This window comes from Saimiri boliviensis, chromosome X (genome assembly GCF_048565385.1).
Source record: "Saimiri boliviensis isolate mSaiBol1 chromosome X, mSaiBol1.pri, whole genome shotgun sequence".
NCBI classification, from domain to species: Eukaryota; Metazoa; Chordata; class Mammalia; order Primates; family Cebidae; genus Saimiri; species Saimiri boliviensis.
This window is the reverse complement of record NC_133470.1, coordinates 35,220,171-35,238,717: the sequence shown is the minus strand read 5'-3', so window position 1 is coordinate 35,238,717 and position 18,547 is coordinate 35,220,171. Positions and strand designations below refer to the sequence as shown.

Below are 18,547 nucleotides of genomic sequence, written 5' to 3'. Positions count from 1 at the left end.
GCTGATCTGAGTTACTCACAGCTTTCTCTTTTAGAAGTGAGCAGCCTCAAGTGCCTCTCCCAGGCAATCAAGGAAAATAAGATTCTCTTTTCCTTGACTCCCATTTCAAATCTATTTGCCAACATTTCAACAGGAATGAAAAATCCCTCCCAAGCATTCACCAGTGGTCCAATCAGGGCTGGGAGAAAGCAGGTACCTTCTGGTTAACTTTGGTGGCGGCCACAGTCAGATTGTGTAGATCTTGGGGATTACAATCGGTTTCATTCATGCAGCAGCTGGGGGGGATGCCATGCTCCAGGAAGTAGGGGCTGGTGCTCCAGTTGGTGTAGTTCTGCACGCCACAGCAGCTCAGCTATTAACAGGGAAAGGAAAAGAATTAAAAAGTAGCAGATCAAAGACAATGTGGTCTCCTCAGTCACTGCCGTATAACTTTTACAAAAGAAACACGCGCTAAAGCCTAAGATAACATGTGCAGCTTTGGTGAGTCAAGATGAATGGAAGGGGTAGTAACTATTCTATTCATTTTGATGCTTGTTTGATCTCCAAAAAGGAAGTCCTAGATAATATACTGCATTGGCTTTCTTATCACCTCCACAAATAAAAGCAGTGCTTCAGTGTCCAACTCACAATCACCTATTGATATAGATGTATTCATCCACTAAATCGGGACTATTGGGTGATTGGCAAATTGAGGCAAAGACAGTTACAAAAAACTCTCCACTGGGATCTCTACTAATAAGTAAATAAATAGTTCTTCTTTTTAAAATTTTTTTATTAAATGCACATACAGAAAGGGAGAGCTGATGTTGGTAAACTATAGCCCAGGAACTGCCTGTTTTTGTAAATAAAGTTTTACTGGGACACAGCCACAACTATGTGTTCACATACTATCTGTGGCTGCTTTTGTGCCACAGTGGCAGAGATGAGTACTTGTGACAGAGTGTATGGCCCTCAAAGCCTAAATATTTACTATGTATTCCTTTTTTTTTTTTTTTGAGACGGAGTGTCACTCTGTTATCCAGGTTGGAGTACGGTGGTGCGATCTTGGCTCACTGCAACCTCCGCCTCCTAGATTCAAGTGAGGCTCCTGTCTCAGCCTCCCGAGTAGCTGGGATTACAGGGGCACACTGCCACACCTGGCAAGTGTGTGTGTGTGTGTGTGTATTTTAGTAGAGACAGAGTTCCATTGTGTTGCCCAGGGTGGTCTCGATCTCCTGAGCTCAGGCAATCCACTTACCTTGGCCTCCAAAAGTGCTAAGATTACAGGTGTGAGCCACCACGCCTGGTCTTTACTATTTGACCCTTTACAGAAGAGGTTTGCCACCCCCAATACAGAGAATGTTAAAGCAAATGGGGCAAAAATATAATTAATTGGTAAATCTGATTATTCAGTTCCTTGTAGTATTCCCAAGACTTTTCTGTACATGTTGGAATTTTTTTTAAAAATAAATAACAAAAAAGACTGCTTCTGAAGTAACCAAAACCAAGAAAACCCCAAGCAAAAGCCTCCTTAGTGATTACTGATGAGCAGTCAAGCTTAAGCACCTGCACCTGCCACCCAGACAGGCACTCTCTCTTCTATTTCCCCCATATCCTCAGCAAAGCAAGAGGCAGCTCACGCCCTTCACATACCCAACAGATCCTCAGTTTCTTCTAGGTCCACTCTATACACCCACTCCACTGCCCCAGCCAGTGAACACAGCTCACCTGAGCTCTCCACCCAGCTTGAAGATACTGATTCCAGAAAGGCAGCCTCTGGGAGCCAACTCTAAGCAAGGTTGTCACACATTCACTGCCTAACTCCTTCCCAAGGGTTCAGATCTGAAGAGCAAATGAGTTGTTTTTGGCATACCTGCAACCCTTACTGATGCAAGGCACACTCAAGGGAGTAGTCCTCCTTGACACTAATTACCTGAGTAACCGGCACCTGGACAAAGACTGGGTATTATCTTGGCAATGGAACTGGACTAAGAGTTGAAGAACGGAACCGATATCAACTACTGGGCCAACCTACTCGCGGCCCCTAAGTCTAAGCCCAGACCTCATAGATAGTTCACACCCCCATCTCCTCTGGAACTTACGCTGCGCTGCACATGGTCCACTGCATGGCTCCTCTCATCATTGCCATTGTAATTCTGCATAGCATCCGTGTAAGTCCTCAGGAAGGTGTCCTTGATCTATGGAAGACAAGGAGGAATGTGATTACAGTCCACCACAGCCCAAACTGACTTCAATTCTTACCAACTTATACCCTAATATAGCCTCTTCTGAAAGTCTCGGTATAAATGTAGGCCAGGGAGGCAATGCCCCATTTTTTGAAATGGAAAAGCTCAAAACATTTCGCGGTGGTGGGTGGGGGAGAATGGTTAGGCTCAGGAATTTAAAAAATTGTTCCCCTCAGCCTCAATCCAGAGAAAGTCTGACCAGTTGAATGACCTACTGGAATGACCAGTCCATTTCTGAAAGGGATACAACGGTGAGCTGCCAAACCTCAGGCATGAGGTTTCTACTTATTTTCTTTGAATTGATTAATGCCCATCTTTCTATAACTTCCTCTGCTCTTACACAGGAGGCTCATACAAGACAAACCACTTTGGTGGACAGAATGACTGATGGTTTGGTCAAAAGCTGATCCCCGTTTTACCATAGGAGTGGGGCAAAACCAACTTTCACTTACCTGTCTTTATTGAGGCCAATTAAAAAAAAAAAAGGCTAAAGGACAAGGACTTAAAAAGATTTGCTGGGCACAGTGGCTCATGCCTGTAATCCCAGGACTTTGGGAGGCCGAAGTGGGCAGATCACTTGAGATCAGGAGTTCAAGACCAGCCTGGCTAACATGGCAAAACCCCATCTCTACTAAAAATACAAAAAAAAATTAGCCAGGCATGGTGGCAGGCACCTGTAATCCCAGCTACTTGGGAGGCTGAGTCAAGAGAATCGCTTGAACCCAGGAGGTAGAGGTTGCAGTGAGCAGACATTGTGCCACTGCACTCCAGCCTTGGCAACAGAGCAAGGCTCTGCCTCAAAAAAATAAAAATAAAAAAAATAAAAAGGTTAACAAAACCTTTTCTATGAACACATTTGACTTTGGGAAAACTTTCAAGCTCTGTTTCCCTGGAAATGTGATGAAAGTGAAGTGTCAGATGTGTTACCAGGCCACTGAACTTGTGATAAAACTGACCCCCAATTGGTGACATGCCTCCAAACTGGGAGGACAGCAAATGACAATAATTACGTGGTGGGAAGCTTAGGGCTAAGTATGGTGACTCTCCTAACTAGGCATATTCTTTGCTAAAATGCTGTAAACTATGTCCATGGGACAGTTACAAGAGGTAGATACACAAGTGACATGTAGCTTCTAAGCTAAGGTGGCTACCACACCCAGTTGTGTCATCTCATTTCACTGCACTTAAGCTGTCTCTTAGGATGGGGGAGTACGCAGAATAGGCGCTGGACCATTTTATGGACTCATGGTGGAGAAACAAGTCCACTGCTGCCTCGCAGGCAAGCTGTGCTTCCTTTGTTCTATCTTTTCGCTTTTGTTAAGTGGCACTGAGACCTATTGTCATCATGTGAGTTTGACTGTTTAGCCAAATTCAAGACGAGCACTGGTGGTCAGAGTTGCACTGTACCCTCCTCCCACAACAGCTCTTAGGGTTTCACACGAAAAGAGGTTAAGTAGATGAGGATTTCCAGGCCCTAGGCAGCAAGCACCATTAAGAGAAAAACCCCTCCATAGAGCACACTCCCAGCAATAAACAAGAGGAAAGTTCACAAGGGCTCAGGTAGGAGCAAGCCAGGCTGCTCCTGGCGTTCACACGTACACGAGGGGCACTTTTTAGGGATGCTGAGGCTGAAACTTCATCAGGTGTCACTTCACTAGAGACTACGAATGGGGTCCTAATTTCAGATGCAGCACCCATACAAACTGGGTTCTGGCAGTCAGCTTTGGCATCTGGGATACTGTCTCTGGTAATAGGGAAAAACAAGGCATTAGTGAAGGGAGTAGAGAGCACACAGGCAAGCTCAGGCGGAAGTGAACTTGGCCAAGCCCAAAAGCGGGACCTTTAAGTGTGCAGCAAGATGTGTTAATGAAAAATTAAAGCCTGGGAATAGATAATGCAAGACTTTCGAGACTCACAGTAACACTTGCTGTGTTTTCCACCTGTATCTTTTTTTTTTTATTTTTAACACATGTGTATCTACTTCTGGCTTTACTATTCTTTATGGAGTACAATGATAAAATTTTGAGGCAGCAAGACAATTAGTTTGGCTTGCCTTTATGGTCTTAGAAATCTTGTTATACAGATAAACACTTGTGCCTTATTAAAGTAGCTATTTTAAAAAGAAAAATAGAGACAGGGTCTTCTCTCTTGCCCAGGCTGGAGTGCAGTACCTCCCTGCAGCCTTGACTTCCCAAGCTCAAGTGATCCTCCCTCCTCAGCCTCCTAAGTAGCTAGGACTATAGGTGCAAGTCACCACCTCCAGCTAATTTATTTTTTTATTTTTTAGATATGGGGTACTCACTAAGTTCAAGGCTGTTCTTGAACTTCTGGCCTTAAGAGATCCTCCTGCCCCAGGCCTTGCAAAGCTCTGGTATTGCAGATATGAGTCACCATGCCCAGCCCGAAGCAGCTATTTTTAAATGAGTATTTAATGCATATTGAAAGTCACTGCTTTAAAACTGGGGAGAGAATCATTTTATGCAGTGGCTACATAGAGAAACACAGTGAAGATCAACAATGAAAGTTTCAAGCTTGGTGGAATTCCTGCATTTAGAACTTCATGAAGATTTCAGGTCATGTGACCTGGTATTTGGAAAATAGCAATACTACTGAAGAAATCAGCTAGCCTATATGTACTTTTTACACATTTCAAGAGGTTTCAAGAATCCTCCTCCCAAACACCCCTTAACTGAGTTCTGAACTTTGTGTATACTTACCTCATGACGAAACACAAACCCTGAAATGCCAGCCACAAGCTCAGCCAGGAACACCAGGGACAGAAACATGGCATACTGAAAATTAAACACACAAGGACAAAGTCAGATACATCAGGATTAAGAAGAGGGCTTCTTCAGGGTAGGTTACTTTCAATCAGCAGGAATTAGACAAGTCCTCACACTCCCTAGACAAAGTTTAGAGAAAGTATGAAATATTCTTCTGTAAATTTCCCCACATAAGTCTCAATCTAGGAATGTGTGTTTAATATGCATATGCGTTTTGGAGTACACAGGCTGGGGAGAATTCATTGAGAGACTGGCATTGTGCCTGTCAGCTTGGCTCACCTGGAGAAACCTGGAAGGAACTTTCACAACTAAAATATCCACTCTTTGTTACACTAGAATCTTTGAGCTAGAAAAAAACCAAACTGCTCTGAAGGTCACAGGACAGATTCTGCCCTGTCTGGGGGTCCATTTTTACCACCTTCCTACGATGGTCTGCAAGCCAACCCCCTGTGGCTGATTTCATTTTGAAGCTGTTCCAATCGTTGGAAAGACTTCCTTTCCCTTGGCCACAAGTCTGCCTACTTCTAACTTCCACTTACTAGTGTTGGTTCTGCTTTCAGAAGAAATAAGAACCAGCCCAATGTCTTTTCCCTAACGCTAACCCATCATGTGTGTGAGCACAGCCAGGATGAGAACCTGCTGCCTGGGCAAACTCCTCCAGCTGTCTTAACCACAGCTCAGATGAAACAGTTACAAAACTGCTTCATTTGGAATTGTATCCCTCCCATTTGGGCCCAGGAAGCCAAACACACACAAGAGGATGTTCCTCTTCAGATTGGTGGTCATCACTGGACACAGTAGCCACAGCGGCTTTCCTGTGGGGTTGCCTGCCTCTCTTGTTTGGGATGCTGCATGGAATTTATAGTGTTTCAAAAAGTAAATACACGATACTAATGTTATTTGCAAGCATCTAACATCGTTAGTGCTTTTCATCTCATGCTGGGGGTACTTCCCAAGTTTTTCATATGTGCCTGCTCATGCAATCATGTCTAAGTTCCAGGTTAGTACATGGTATTTATGAAACATTAAGGGTAACTTTGAAAAGCAGATTAAAAAAAATGGATTCCTTACCTACAAGCACATGTCTTACAATCTGCTTCTTCTCATCTCAAAATAAAATATAATGGTTTTGAACATTTGCAATGGCCCTAAATGATGCTATGGAATTTGGATAGCTTGCATGTAGCCACATTACTTACCTGTAAAGTATACACATGTCTCATAAAGTACATATATGTATGCAGAATCATTAATTATTTTTCTCACCCAATGGCACATATATTGAAAGAGGAAATATTGGCTTAAAATATCAATTTCTTTCTAAATATTAACAAAATTCTCTACAAAGCACAGCCACTCAAATACTAAACATGTAGTTATAAGAATGCCCCATGTACATGACTTCTCTCCCAACTTCATACAAAATGCAATTCAAAGCACAGTTTGATGTCAGACTCTCCTATTTTGCTGATGGGATAGTCTCACACTAGGCCTAGATTTTTCCAGAAAGTTGGGTGGGAAAATAACTGTTAGCAGGCAGGTGGAAGAAAGGACATTTGTCTCTGTGGTCAGAAGTCCTCCTAGGTTTGAATCCTATCTTGTTATGGACTAGCTCTTAGAAAAGAGGCAGCCTTCTCTGGGCTTCCATAAAGTAGACAGTTATTTTCAGTTGTTTGGCAATTAATGAGGTTATGTGAGGACTGCAGAATTCTAGACTGGCAGTTAATCAAGCGACTTCCGTTCTCATCAGCCAGATCAGCAGTTTTCTGTGTCTGGCAAGTTTTCTGCCTCTAGGAGCTTTCAGAGAGTGGCTGCTTTACCTACAAAAGGCCTTGGCCAAAAGCCTGTTGGGAAGAACTTGTGCTAAATACAGGTCGGTAGGGGTTACAGCTTTTTTTCCCAAATGTAAGCACCAGAGTTGAAATAGTTTTAGCTTTGGAAGGAAACATACAAGGGTTCAAATCCCAGCTTTCTATACTTTAGCTGTGTGAACTTGGGCAGGTTACCTAAAACCCCAAGTTCTTATCACATAACATGAAAATACAACCTACAGTACATGGTGGTAGTAAGGAGAAAAATAAAACGTTATACGTACCCAGTACAGCATCTATCACATAAAAAGAAGTAAATCATATTTTTAACATTTTATTGTTTTTAACTGACATATAATTGTACATATCTATGGAGTACAGTATAACGTTTTGATACATGCTTACTCTGTGTAATGATCAAATCAGGGTAGTTAGCATATCTATTACCTAAAATATTTCTTCATGGTGAGAACATTCTAAATCCTCTCTTCTAGCTATTATTAAATATACAATGCATTATTGTTAACTATAGTCATCTTACTATGCAATAAAACACCAGATAATTCCTCCTAACTCTAACTTTGTACCCATTGGCCAATCTCTGTTCGTCCCTCCTCCCCTGTCTTTAGATAAAAAATAAAAAATGCTGATGAGGATGTGGAAAAGGTGGAACTCTTATACACTGCTGACTGGAATGCAAATTAGTACAACCACTATGGATAACAGAGTAGAGATTCCTCAAAAAATCACAAATAGAACTACCATATGATCCAGCAATCCCACTGTGGGGTATACACCCAAAGAAAATGAAATCAGTATGTCAAGGAGATATCGGCACCCCCAGGTATATTGCAGCACTATTGACAGTAGCCAACCTGAGTGCTCATACACACTGGATACAATGTGTCTATACACAGTGGGATACTATTTGGCCATAAACAAGAATGAAATCCTGTCACTTGTGACACCATGAATGAATCTAGAGGATTAAGTGAAATAAGCCAGGGACAGAAAAGACTAATAGCTGCATGATCTTACACATATGTAGAATCTAAAATTTGATGTAAAATATATTTTTAAAGACCCAAATTAAGCCCAAAACCAAAAAACATCTCTACCCCCCAAAAGGCTCACCTGCCGGTGAACTTGTGTTAGGAGAATAAAACAGTAGTGTGGTGTGTAACCACCTCCAGAGGAGGCCATAACTAACTGTTCCATTGTTTATACACATATACTATTTATGCCATTACACTCAGCTATGGGATACTTCTGCCCCACAGGCAAAATTAGAATTAGAACATAAAAGTATCCCCTCTCCCACCCCTGTCCAGTTATAGTATTTGAGCAGGGAGAAACTTTGGTAATTTAGTCCAATTCTATTTTGTCACAATTGGAAACAAAGGGCCAGGGAGGTTACATTCTTGCCACTAAAAACTTAAGCCAGTTAGTTGGAATCAGTCAGGTCTCAACACCACATCTCTTCCCTTCTTGTTTGAATGGATGGTTTTTAAAGAAAGTTTTCTTTTCTATGCTTTTGAAGTTAACTCTCCCCTTGCTACTCACTGTGCTAAGAAAAGGCTCTCAATACTGGCTACACGATAGAATCCTCTGGAGAGCTTTTTAGAAAATAAGATGCCAGGGCCTGTGGAGTCTACTTCCATCAGCCAGAGGTGGGATGCTGGCAAAGGTGTTTGCAAATGGCTGCCCAGGTGATTTAATCACGTATCCAGAGTTGAGGAGCACGGCACTAGGCCGAAAGAAACCCTAGTGCTTATGAGAAGTACTAGAAGGTAGACTCAACGTGTTAGAATAGAGTGTCAGGTGACAGCAGCAGAAGTGCCTCAGGATGGGCCTCATTATGGCTTGCCCACCAACCTGAAGAATCAGTAGTGGCTGAGGCATCAGCCTCCTGTATGGTCTGCAGGATAAAAAGGGGCCAAGTCAAGCACCACTTCTATGAGGTTGCCAACAGAGACTGTCCAGTGCCAGTTGGGAAGACGGATTCTTTGGAGTGAATTGCTCTCACACTCACACACGTCACTAGATGGTATTAAATGTTACTACAACCTAGGGCTACACAGGGATAGGCAACATGGCCCTGATGGAATCTCTGCTTCCCCCTTCATGAAGTGAGTTGCCAGAAATAAATAATTTTAAACAAAATTTTCATTTAAGGAGAGGTCTTTGCTAATTTTTATCTATAAAATCCTTTAACATTAATCTCCATCAATGAAGAACATGAACAGTGAGTAGAAATTAGGTAACTGGTATACCTACAAGTTAAAAATCACAGTAATAGCCTTTCAATAGTCTGCCCTTACCCTCTGGGAAGCATCACTGCTTTATCTGTCCTGTGCGAGTATGCAACCTTCCCTGGTCCTGGTGGCCAACACTTGACACTGCATCAGTCCTCTGGGTGGCAGGCTCTGGCTTAGCTCAACTCATAGCACTGAGCCAGGGAGTGCAAGTTCAGAGACGACCACACACATGTATCCGTGCATCGCCAGGTTCAAGGAGGTAGAAAGCATTTCTCCAATAGGAACTCGGAGGTGGAAGTCAGCTTATGTTCAGGATGCTGCCTTGCCCACCAAAGCTGCATGTCACATGCTTAAGGAAACTTCTAAGACAGAGTTCAAAACTGAAACAGGACATCTTGTCATGAGGATACAAATGGACTACTGCAATCACTGGGCACTGCTTCATCATCATCTACCCATCATCTCTACTGGGACTAGATTTAGGGTGCCAGGCTGTGATTGGGTTGTTTTTACCTCTAGGGGATTAAAGGATACATTAGGAAAGAGTCTGCACTGAAATTAGAATCAGTGAATGTTAAGGTCTTGTCTGTGACCTCAAGACAAACCACTTCACCTCCATGTAATTTATATTTTTACAAAAATATAATTGAGAACGCATGTTGTGACACACTCACCAGTTTCAGCATCCATGGGCTACCGCGGCATGTAGCAAAGCATCCAAACAGGCCAAAGACAACAATAGTGGTGCCAGTTCCGATGAGCACATAGGGAGCATTTGTGGAGTTCTCGGCAATAAGGGAGATATAGGTGCCCAGAGTAAGTTTGCCCCAGACTCCAACAGCCAGCAGGATCACCCCAGTGATCTGAAAGAGGGAGAGGAGAGTGTGAAGCTATTGCCTAGAAAAGTGAGAATCAGCACAGAGCAATGTGGCCAAATTTGAAGACTCAAGTTTCCATGAACAAAATCATACTTGCTGTAGGATTCCCTAAGCAATGAGAAATGTCAGAGAGTGTTAACTAAAATCATCATAAAGACACCTTTTTTCCCCCAATAAGCATGCCCCTTATATAATCCCATATGCAATTATTGCGTTAATTAGAAGTCAAGCCAGCAATAAAGAACTTCTTTTTTAAAAAGCAGTTAACAAAGCACATCATACAACAGGTCTGAGAGCTTTCTTCCCCCAGCTGCTGTCTGACACCAAGCTAGGAATAACCCCAGGAAGAATGACAGTTGCCCTCTTTGACGGCACGTGTGTACACAGTATATTTTATGAACATCCTGCACAATGTTTTCAGGAACATAGTGATTCTCTTTGATTATTATTACAGAAATTTCCACAAAAACAAAATATGCCAAATATTTTTGAATCCCTATTGATGTGCTGTCTTAATACTTTATTCAATATAAAACAACAGAAGAATCTGCATAGTTCCTGGAATTAGCTGTAATGCGATTTGCCAAATCCCACTGATCAGTCCAAAGGAAATCCCTATAGCATGCCTAAACTAGAACCCTGCATCAATCAGGCCCTTACTTTATGGGATACACTCCAGGCTGCATGCTATGCCTAACTCTCCACTGCCTGCAGGCCATACGCCCTGGCAGCTTTAGCTGCTAAAGCCATTGGGGTTGCTTTATATCTCTAACAAAATTCCAAGCTGGTCTTTCAGGTCACCAATAGCTTAGTGACTCAAACGGACAGCCTTCTAACTGCTACCACTTCTGATACCTCATGAAGCTTGAAAGAAACCTGGGTGTTCAAGAAAGACCATCCCCTGTTTGGCCCCACCCTAGAGCCTAATATCTCATAACAAATGCCCTTTCTAGTTTGCTCACTCAAGTGAGGGGTCAAGATAAGAAAAACGGAGAGAATTGGTATGATACAAATCAATACTCACCTTGCCAAGGCTTCCCTTGCCAATCAATACACTGTTCCTAATGTCTGTGAGCACCACCAGATGTATGCTATACCATGAACCAAATGGCTGGGCCAGTGAAGATGCTTAGGCCTCTCTCCTTTATGCTCTGAAAATACTTTCTGTAATTTGGAAACCTCGAGCTCCATTATCAGACTGATTTTGTGTGTGTGTGCAGGACTAAAATGGTCCCTGTACCTTTCACTGCATAAGGTAAGGGTGAGCTCTACCTATATGGGGGGAGAGGTCAGCAGAAACAACAAGAGTTTGGTGACACCTCCCCACCCCGGCAGCTTCTTCTCTACTTTGTAGAATCTTCACCGTGAAAGAATTAAAAGTTTTAAATCAGAAAAAGATTGAGGAACTGGTGCTCCTTTTATCAGGCAAAAATAAACAATTGTGATGCAGTGTTTACGTGAAAGTGTTTGACACTAATATTTGGGAGAAAGTGGCCCCGTGGAGGTTGAATGCCTTTGAAAAATCCCAATGAAGATGGCCTACTGAATTAAGAAAACCAAGAACGCTGATGTTGCCAAGAATTGTAAGTCCTCTGCTGACACCCAGTGGTTGTTTTAAAAAGTACCTTCCTTGAGCAGCCTCTCAAACACAAAATGCCTTTTACCTGCTAAAATCAAATTTTAAGAATCAACTGTCAAGTCGTTGGGGTAAAAATGCAATGGACACTGTAGAAAAGGACAGTGCCTGAGCCATCTTTTACTAATGGCTAGCACAGTACCAGGCACAGAGTAAATGCTTACTATTCCATTGAGGAAAAAAAAACCTTTTTCACTTCTCTGTGTCTTAGAACTTGTATTTTATAAGCTTATCAGACACCAAATACTTATACAACTTCTACATCAGGTAAATACTGCAAGGTGATTTAAAATGGGACCAAAGAGAAATTTCCCCTATACTTTCCACTATAGCATTATCAGCCTAAGCTGTAAATATCACAATGTAAATGTATTGATCAAAAACAAAAATTAAGTTAAGCTAGTCATTGTTTAGGCTGAATATAAACCTCATTCAGAAACTTGCAACTTCATGGGATTGTTCCCAAAGATTCAGTAACACTTCAAATATGAACTGAGCAGCTGCATTCTGTGAACTGCTATTGCTGATCCTTATTGGAATGTGATTGCTTTAATGAAAATGTATAGTGATGATCAAGTATGAGAGTCTGATAACTTACATTTCTGTGACCAGTGATTTCATGAAGTTCAGTTGCTACCAGAACAAATCTTACATGCAGTATGTCAAAGTTAACAAAAAATCCTGATTTTAAGGCAAACAGTACCAAGATCATTTTAACGCCTTTTTTCCTTTTATAACATAATTTATCCTAATGCAATCATTGTCTTGTATATGAAGCCTCTCCCTGTGTAAGTGCAACACCTACAATATCAATTTGTTAAAATGCTCATATAATATAAATGACACAAATAATCCATTTTCAGAAAAAGACTTTTTAAAAAAATTTCAATAGGTTGTTGGGGAACAAGTGGTGTTTGGTTACATGAATAAATTCTTTAGTGGTGATTTCTGAGATTTTGGTGTGCCCATCACCTGAGCAGTGTACACTGTACCCAATGTGTGGTCTTTTATCACTCACCCTGCTCCCATCCTTTCTCCCCAGTCCCCAAAGTCCATTGTATCATTCTCATGCTTTTGCATCCTCATAGATTAGCTCCCATTTATCAGTGAGAACATACGATGTTTGGTTTTCTATTCCTGAGTTACTTCATTTAGAATAATGGTCTCCAATTCCACCCAGGTTGCTGCTAATGCCATTATTTCATTCCTTTTTATGGCTAAGTAGTGTTCCATGGTGTGGAATACTACAGGCACACACACAAATTTTCTTTATCCACTCGTTGACTGATGGACATTTGGACTGGTTTTATATTTTTGCAATTGCGAATTGTGCTGCTGCAAACATGCGTGTGTAAGTATCTTTTTTGTATAATGACTTCTCAGTAAAAGACTCCTTAAAAAGATCTCAGTGGCGCCTCTTAAAGTTAGCCAGTGGGTGCGAACAAGCACAATACTATGAGCACCATATTGCATGGCAGAAAAAACATCCAACATCCTGACCTTGACCAAGTTAATCCCCCTGTAAGCTTTCAAGGGACTCATGTTCCTCTTAGTAACATGGAGACTGGGTTAGACATGTCCCTGCCAGCACTCATGAGCTAGGAATCTAAGAATAACCAAAAGAGGAAAGGCCTTCTCCAATATTGCTACTGTCATACTCAAACACTCCTGATGAACCAGCTGTGTCTTAAAAAGCCTGAACTCCACATATATAAGGCCTTTTGTATATACCACAGCCCACCTCTTCAGCCTTATCTCCCTCATTGCCCCTATGCACTCTATATGGTTCCAGGAAAACAGCTATTCTCTGGGAAGTTCCCAACCTTTGTTCATGATGATCCTCTTACCTAGAATTCTATCCATCCTATCTATCTTCTTACCTATCCATCCAATCACTCTATATCCTAAATTCTTATGGTACACAGTTTACTTACCCCTCTTAGCCTCCTCAAACTCACTCTGCAGTATACTATGGTGCTGTGGTACCCTACCCACCTCCCACGCATATCCAGGAACACACTCTCTTGAAGATGGGAGCTGTGTACCTTACACACAGTCAATGTTCAGTACATGTCTATTGAATGAATAAATAAGCAGCTAATTATAAAGAAAGTAAAAGAAGTTTCATGTTAGCCATCTATTAGCTATACTTCTAAGCCTCTGTGAAGAACTATCAGAAATGGTAAAAATGCCATTCTGGACCATTGAGGGCCAGTAATCTGGGAAAATAACAATGCTAAAGACAAAGAAGAAAAGATTAAACAGACAAGGGAGAACATGGTTAGGTTGCGGCACACCCTTAGGTGATAAGATCATATTTGGTGGCAGTAGTGGTGGTGGATATGAGGTGGGTGTTAGAAGAAATTGGAAGTTGAAGGAGAAAACACACCTACAAGCAAAGGGCTAAAGATCCATAAAACACTCTAACTGGAATTTTCTCATGTTCTTCTTACTATAAAAATGTTTCTCACTGAGAATAAAAACCATACAAAGATAAGCCCAAGACAAAAACCACTATCATATGTATGATTTTTTTTTTCTTGGCTCCTGTCAACACACATTCACTCCACACATGCACTTTTGCAAGTACCCACAGGAAAGTCATATTTCAAACTAAAAAGCAGGAGACTTTTTTTTTTAACATGTCTCTCCTGCTTTGAGGTGCAATGAGTAAGTTCAGAGTTCACCAAAGCAATTGTGTGTCTGAGCTCCTCAGAGACCTCAAATCCCTAAATCAATCATTAGCATTTATTACCTTTCTCATGGAGCTTTTGCTTCTTTCTCAGAAGAACTGATCAGCAAGCAGCCAATGCTGTGGTTCGAGGAGGAGACAGATAGGAGACCACAGATAAACTACATGAGTGGCCTGGTGAAGGACCAGCACCACCTTATATGCTCCAAATCAACCACAAACCAGGATGGCAGGTCCAGCCTTCCATCCGCAGTAACCAAGCTGAGGCTCTCACTTTCTTGCTTATTCCCAGCATCTCATTTTCTATGTGCTTACAACACAGCTCAAAATTTATGGGTAGCAAAGTACCACTAGCTACTATCAATTTAGGCTGGTGATGAGGCAGAATAAAACTATAATCATGGCATCAGAAAAGTTAGATCAGAACTGAAAAGCCTTCTGTGTGATGATACATATGACTTTAAAATTACACTTGAAGAAAACTTACAGATAGGTTTGGAAATATGCCAAGGGGTATCCAAAAGACTTATTAAGGTTTATGTTAATCCTAAAATGGATATTAGGGGAGCAGGCAGCCAACATAAACAATTCCCTTGCTCTTGCCAGGTCAACCTGGCTAATGCTGAGAAGTCTCTCCGCGGACCTTGTAGCATCCTGATCTTCAGAGAGGTGCCAAAAATAGAGGGCGTCCACCTTTCTCACCTATCCAGAGGCATTTTACTTAATCCCACTCTGTTTTGTGCATGCAGACCACAGACCTTATGATGAAACTGCTGCAGCTGCTGTGCCAGGTGTGAGAGGGTAAAGTCCTCATTTCCCCTCTCTAAATTCTTAAGACAAGGTTCATAATCCCCACCTTCTATGTGAACATATGCACATTACTCTAATGATACAAATTCATATTTCCTATACCATGCAATTAAAGAAAAAAAAGTTTTTCAATTGAAAAAACAAACGTTGAATCACAGAGGTACAAGCTATCAAAAAGAAATTGCTTACTAAGTAGCCACATGGAATAGAAAGCACTGCAACTAAAAACCAACAAAAGGAAACACAGGCAAGATGATAGGCAGAAGTCTTAGCTAGATTGCATTTTAGAAGACCCACAATTCAATCATCCCAGAGGTTTACAGGTTAATTCCTTCCTGGCAACTACACACAGAGGTATTGTGAAATATCCTCCAGAGAATTCTGTAACTCAGAAGAAAATGCATGACACTAAAACTCCATATGCATCATCAATAATTAAAATCCATGGCCAGCCGCGGTGGCTAATGCCTGTAATCCCAGCATTTTGGGAGGCCGAGGCAGGTGGATCACCTGAGGTCAGGAGTTTGAGACCAATCTGGCACGCATGGTGAAAACCCATCTCTACTAAAAATACAAAAATTAGCTGGGCATGGTGCTGTGTGCTTGTAATCCCAGGTACTAGGGGGGCTGAAGCAGGAGGATTGCTTGAACCTGGGAGGTGAAGGTGACAGTGAGCTGAGATCATGCCACTGCACTCCATCCTGAGCAACAGAGCGACACTCCATCTCAAAATAATAATAATAATAATAATAATAATAATAATAATTAAAATCCACTTTCCTCAGATACTAGATTTTAAGAGGAAAAGTACCTGACAAATTGTTCTTTCAGCTGATTCTTATGTGAGTGTGTGTGCCAAGGGGACAAAGAGGAAAAGTCTTTGCACAACGTGGGGACCTGATTAGGTAGAGGTGGAAAAAGCAACCAGAAAAGCACAGAAACCAGCAGCTTCTATGATGTCATGATCTTATCTTTAAGAAGTAACAGTATGTATCCATTATATTTATAACTTAAAATTTTATTACAAATTCTGTGTATAATTAGTGTTTTTAAAATAGACTAAGAACCAGAATTTATTGGGATTCCTCACTGGGCTTGAGAACCCATTCCAGATGAGTGGTAGAAAGGGACTCAATATATTTAAAAGATTGTTAGCTGGGGCCAGGCATGGTGGCTCACACCTGTAATCCTAGCACTTTGGGAGGCAGAGGCGGAGGTGGGCAGATTACCTGAGGCCAGGAGTTCGAGACCAGTCTAGCCAACCTGGTGAAACCCCATCTCTACTAAAAATACAAAAAAATTAGCTGGGTGTGGTGACGGGTGCCTGTAATCCCAGCTACTTGGGAGGCTGAGGTGGGAGAGTCACTTGAACTTGCAGGGCAGAGGTTGCAGTGAGCCCAAATCATGCCACTGTACTCTAGCCTTGGTAACAGAGCTTTACTCTGTCTCAAAAAAAAAAAAAAAAAAAAGAATGTTAGCTGAGTGTGGTGGCTCATGCCTGTAATCCCAGCTACTCAGGAGACTGAGACAGGATGATCACTTGAGCCCAGGAGTTCGAGGCCAGCCTGGGCAACATAGCAAGACCTCCATCTCAAAAAAAAAAATTAAAATTAAAAATGTTAGAGCTCTGGGCTGGGGGTTAGAAGACCAGGGCTTCAGTTGTAGTTTTGTCACTAATGAGCTTTGTGACTTTGGGCAGATCACCTGATGTTTCTGGGCCTCAGTTCCCTCTTCAGTAAAATCAGGAGGTAGAGAAACCTGATTGCCAGTGCTTCCCTCCCAGTTCTAACATTCTGATACAACAAATCAGAATCTCAAACTTGACATACTCAGTCACCCTGAAATATATTTATAGCTATGCCTTTAGGCAAACAAAAGAGTTTCTAAGGTTCTCCCAGTACCTGATAAACCACCAGCAGCAGGGGTAGGAAAGTGGGCTCATTTCTGGACCTGAAGCCCACTGTTCTGTCAGCTTTCCAAGGTAGTGAGAGGTTCATGGGTAAGAAAGGGTAGGAAGAATGCCCAGTAGGACACGCGTTTGTAGTTTTACACAGACATGCAAAAAGTTATAAGCTCGCTAGCATAACAAAAGCTTTACTTTTTATAAGAAGATCCCACTGTTATCTTAATGGCTGTAAGACATGTGCTTTGAACTCTTCAGGTAAGTGTTTTGGCCAATTCAACCTTTTTACTCCATCATTTTTGTATCTGTGTGTACATGCATACATGTGTACGTGTGTGTGTGTGTGTGTGTGTGTGTGTGTGTGTAAGACAATACATGTTACATGGCTGAGAGGTTAGTGGTATCATTGAAAAGAGACAGAGAAGTTAAGGGGCAGGGGAGTGAGATAATCTTAAATGCTGACTTGTTAATATGGAATCTAAGAACCAAAAGGAAATCCAGAGACCGTCTGGTCCAGGCTCTGTCTTCTATTGGGTTTCGGGTGACCAAAGGTCACATAGGCAACATGCTCAGATGGCAGTTGTGAATGTGGGGCTGGAGTTCAGGAGTAAGTCAGAGCTGCAGGTGAGGGCCGAGGCCAGAAGTAACAGCTAAGAGGAAACAATGAATCTTAGAAAACAGAAGTAGAAGATTGTGGGAAGGTTAGGGACTAAGGCTGGAGGAAGACTGTCACTAGAACACAAGAGGACAATGCTGGAAGACGGGACAGCAAGGAGACACAAAACAGAGTGGGCAAGTCTATGAAGGTGGCTGCCAATGACAAGAAGTAGGACACGGAAGAAAGAGACTTTTTCTCCTTTAAAGATTTATTGGAAACAAGGCCAGGCACAGTGGCTTATGCCCGTAATCCCAGCACTTTGGGAGGCCAAAGCAGGAGGGAGGATCAGTTGAGGCCAGGAGTTCAAGACCAGTCTAGACAACATAGTGAGACCCCCATGTCTAAAACAAACAAACAAACAAACAAAAAAAAAAAAACCGACACATACACAAATTAGCCAGGCGTGGCAGCACACACCTATAGTCCTAGCTACTTAGGAGGTTGGGGTCGAAGGATCACCTGAGTCCAGGAGGTCGAGGCTGCAGTGAGCTAAGAGTGTACCACCACACTCCAGCCTGGGTGACAGAACAAGACCTCATTAAAAAGAGAGAGAAAGAGAGAGAGAGAGAGAGAGAGAGAGAGAGAGAGAGAGAGAGAGACTGATTTGTGGGAAACAAAATGCCAGCACAATTCATTGACCCCACACATACTAATGAACAAACAGGGTACTCTTTATGCACCCAGTACAGTCCACTGAGATTATATTTTGTATTTAAATATTACATCCTACAGCCAATTCATAGACTTCAAGTTTCAGGAGCTAGGTTATGAGCCTAGAGTGATTTGTCACAAACTCTAGCTTCTATTTGGATTTTATCAGTGATCAGACAGAGTCTAAAATGCACATTGTCTAGCAAGGTCTAACAAATGACAGATGCTTTTGAAAATATGAA

The 18,547-nt window shown here is 41.9% G+C and overlaps 1 protein-coding gene across 1 annotated transcript in view; it reads right to left on the bottom strand.

Moving 5' to 3' along the window:
• Window positions 1-18,547, bottom strand: part of TSPAN7 (tetraspanin 7) — a 126,505-nt gene that overhangs the window by 12,896 nt on the left and 95,062 nt on the right. Inside the window, exons 2-5 of the mRNA XM_010334819.3 lie at window positions 9,752-9,940; window positions 4,943-5,017; window positions 2,082-2,177; window positions 197-352 (exon numbers count right to left, since the gene is read on the bottom strand). Coding sequence (XP_010333121.1) covers window positions 197-352; window positions 2,082-2,177; window positions 4,943-5,017; window positions 9,752-9,940 — 516 coding nt within the window. The remainder of the gene's footprint in view (window positions 1-196; window positions 353-2,081; window positions 2,178-4,942; window positions 5,018-9,751; window positions 9,941-18,547) is intronic.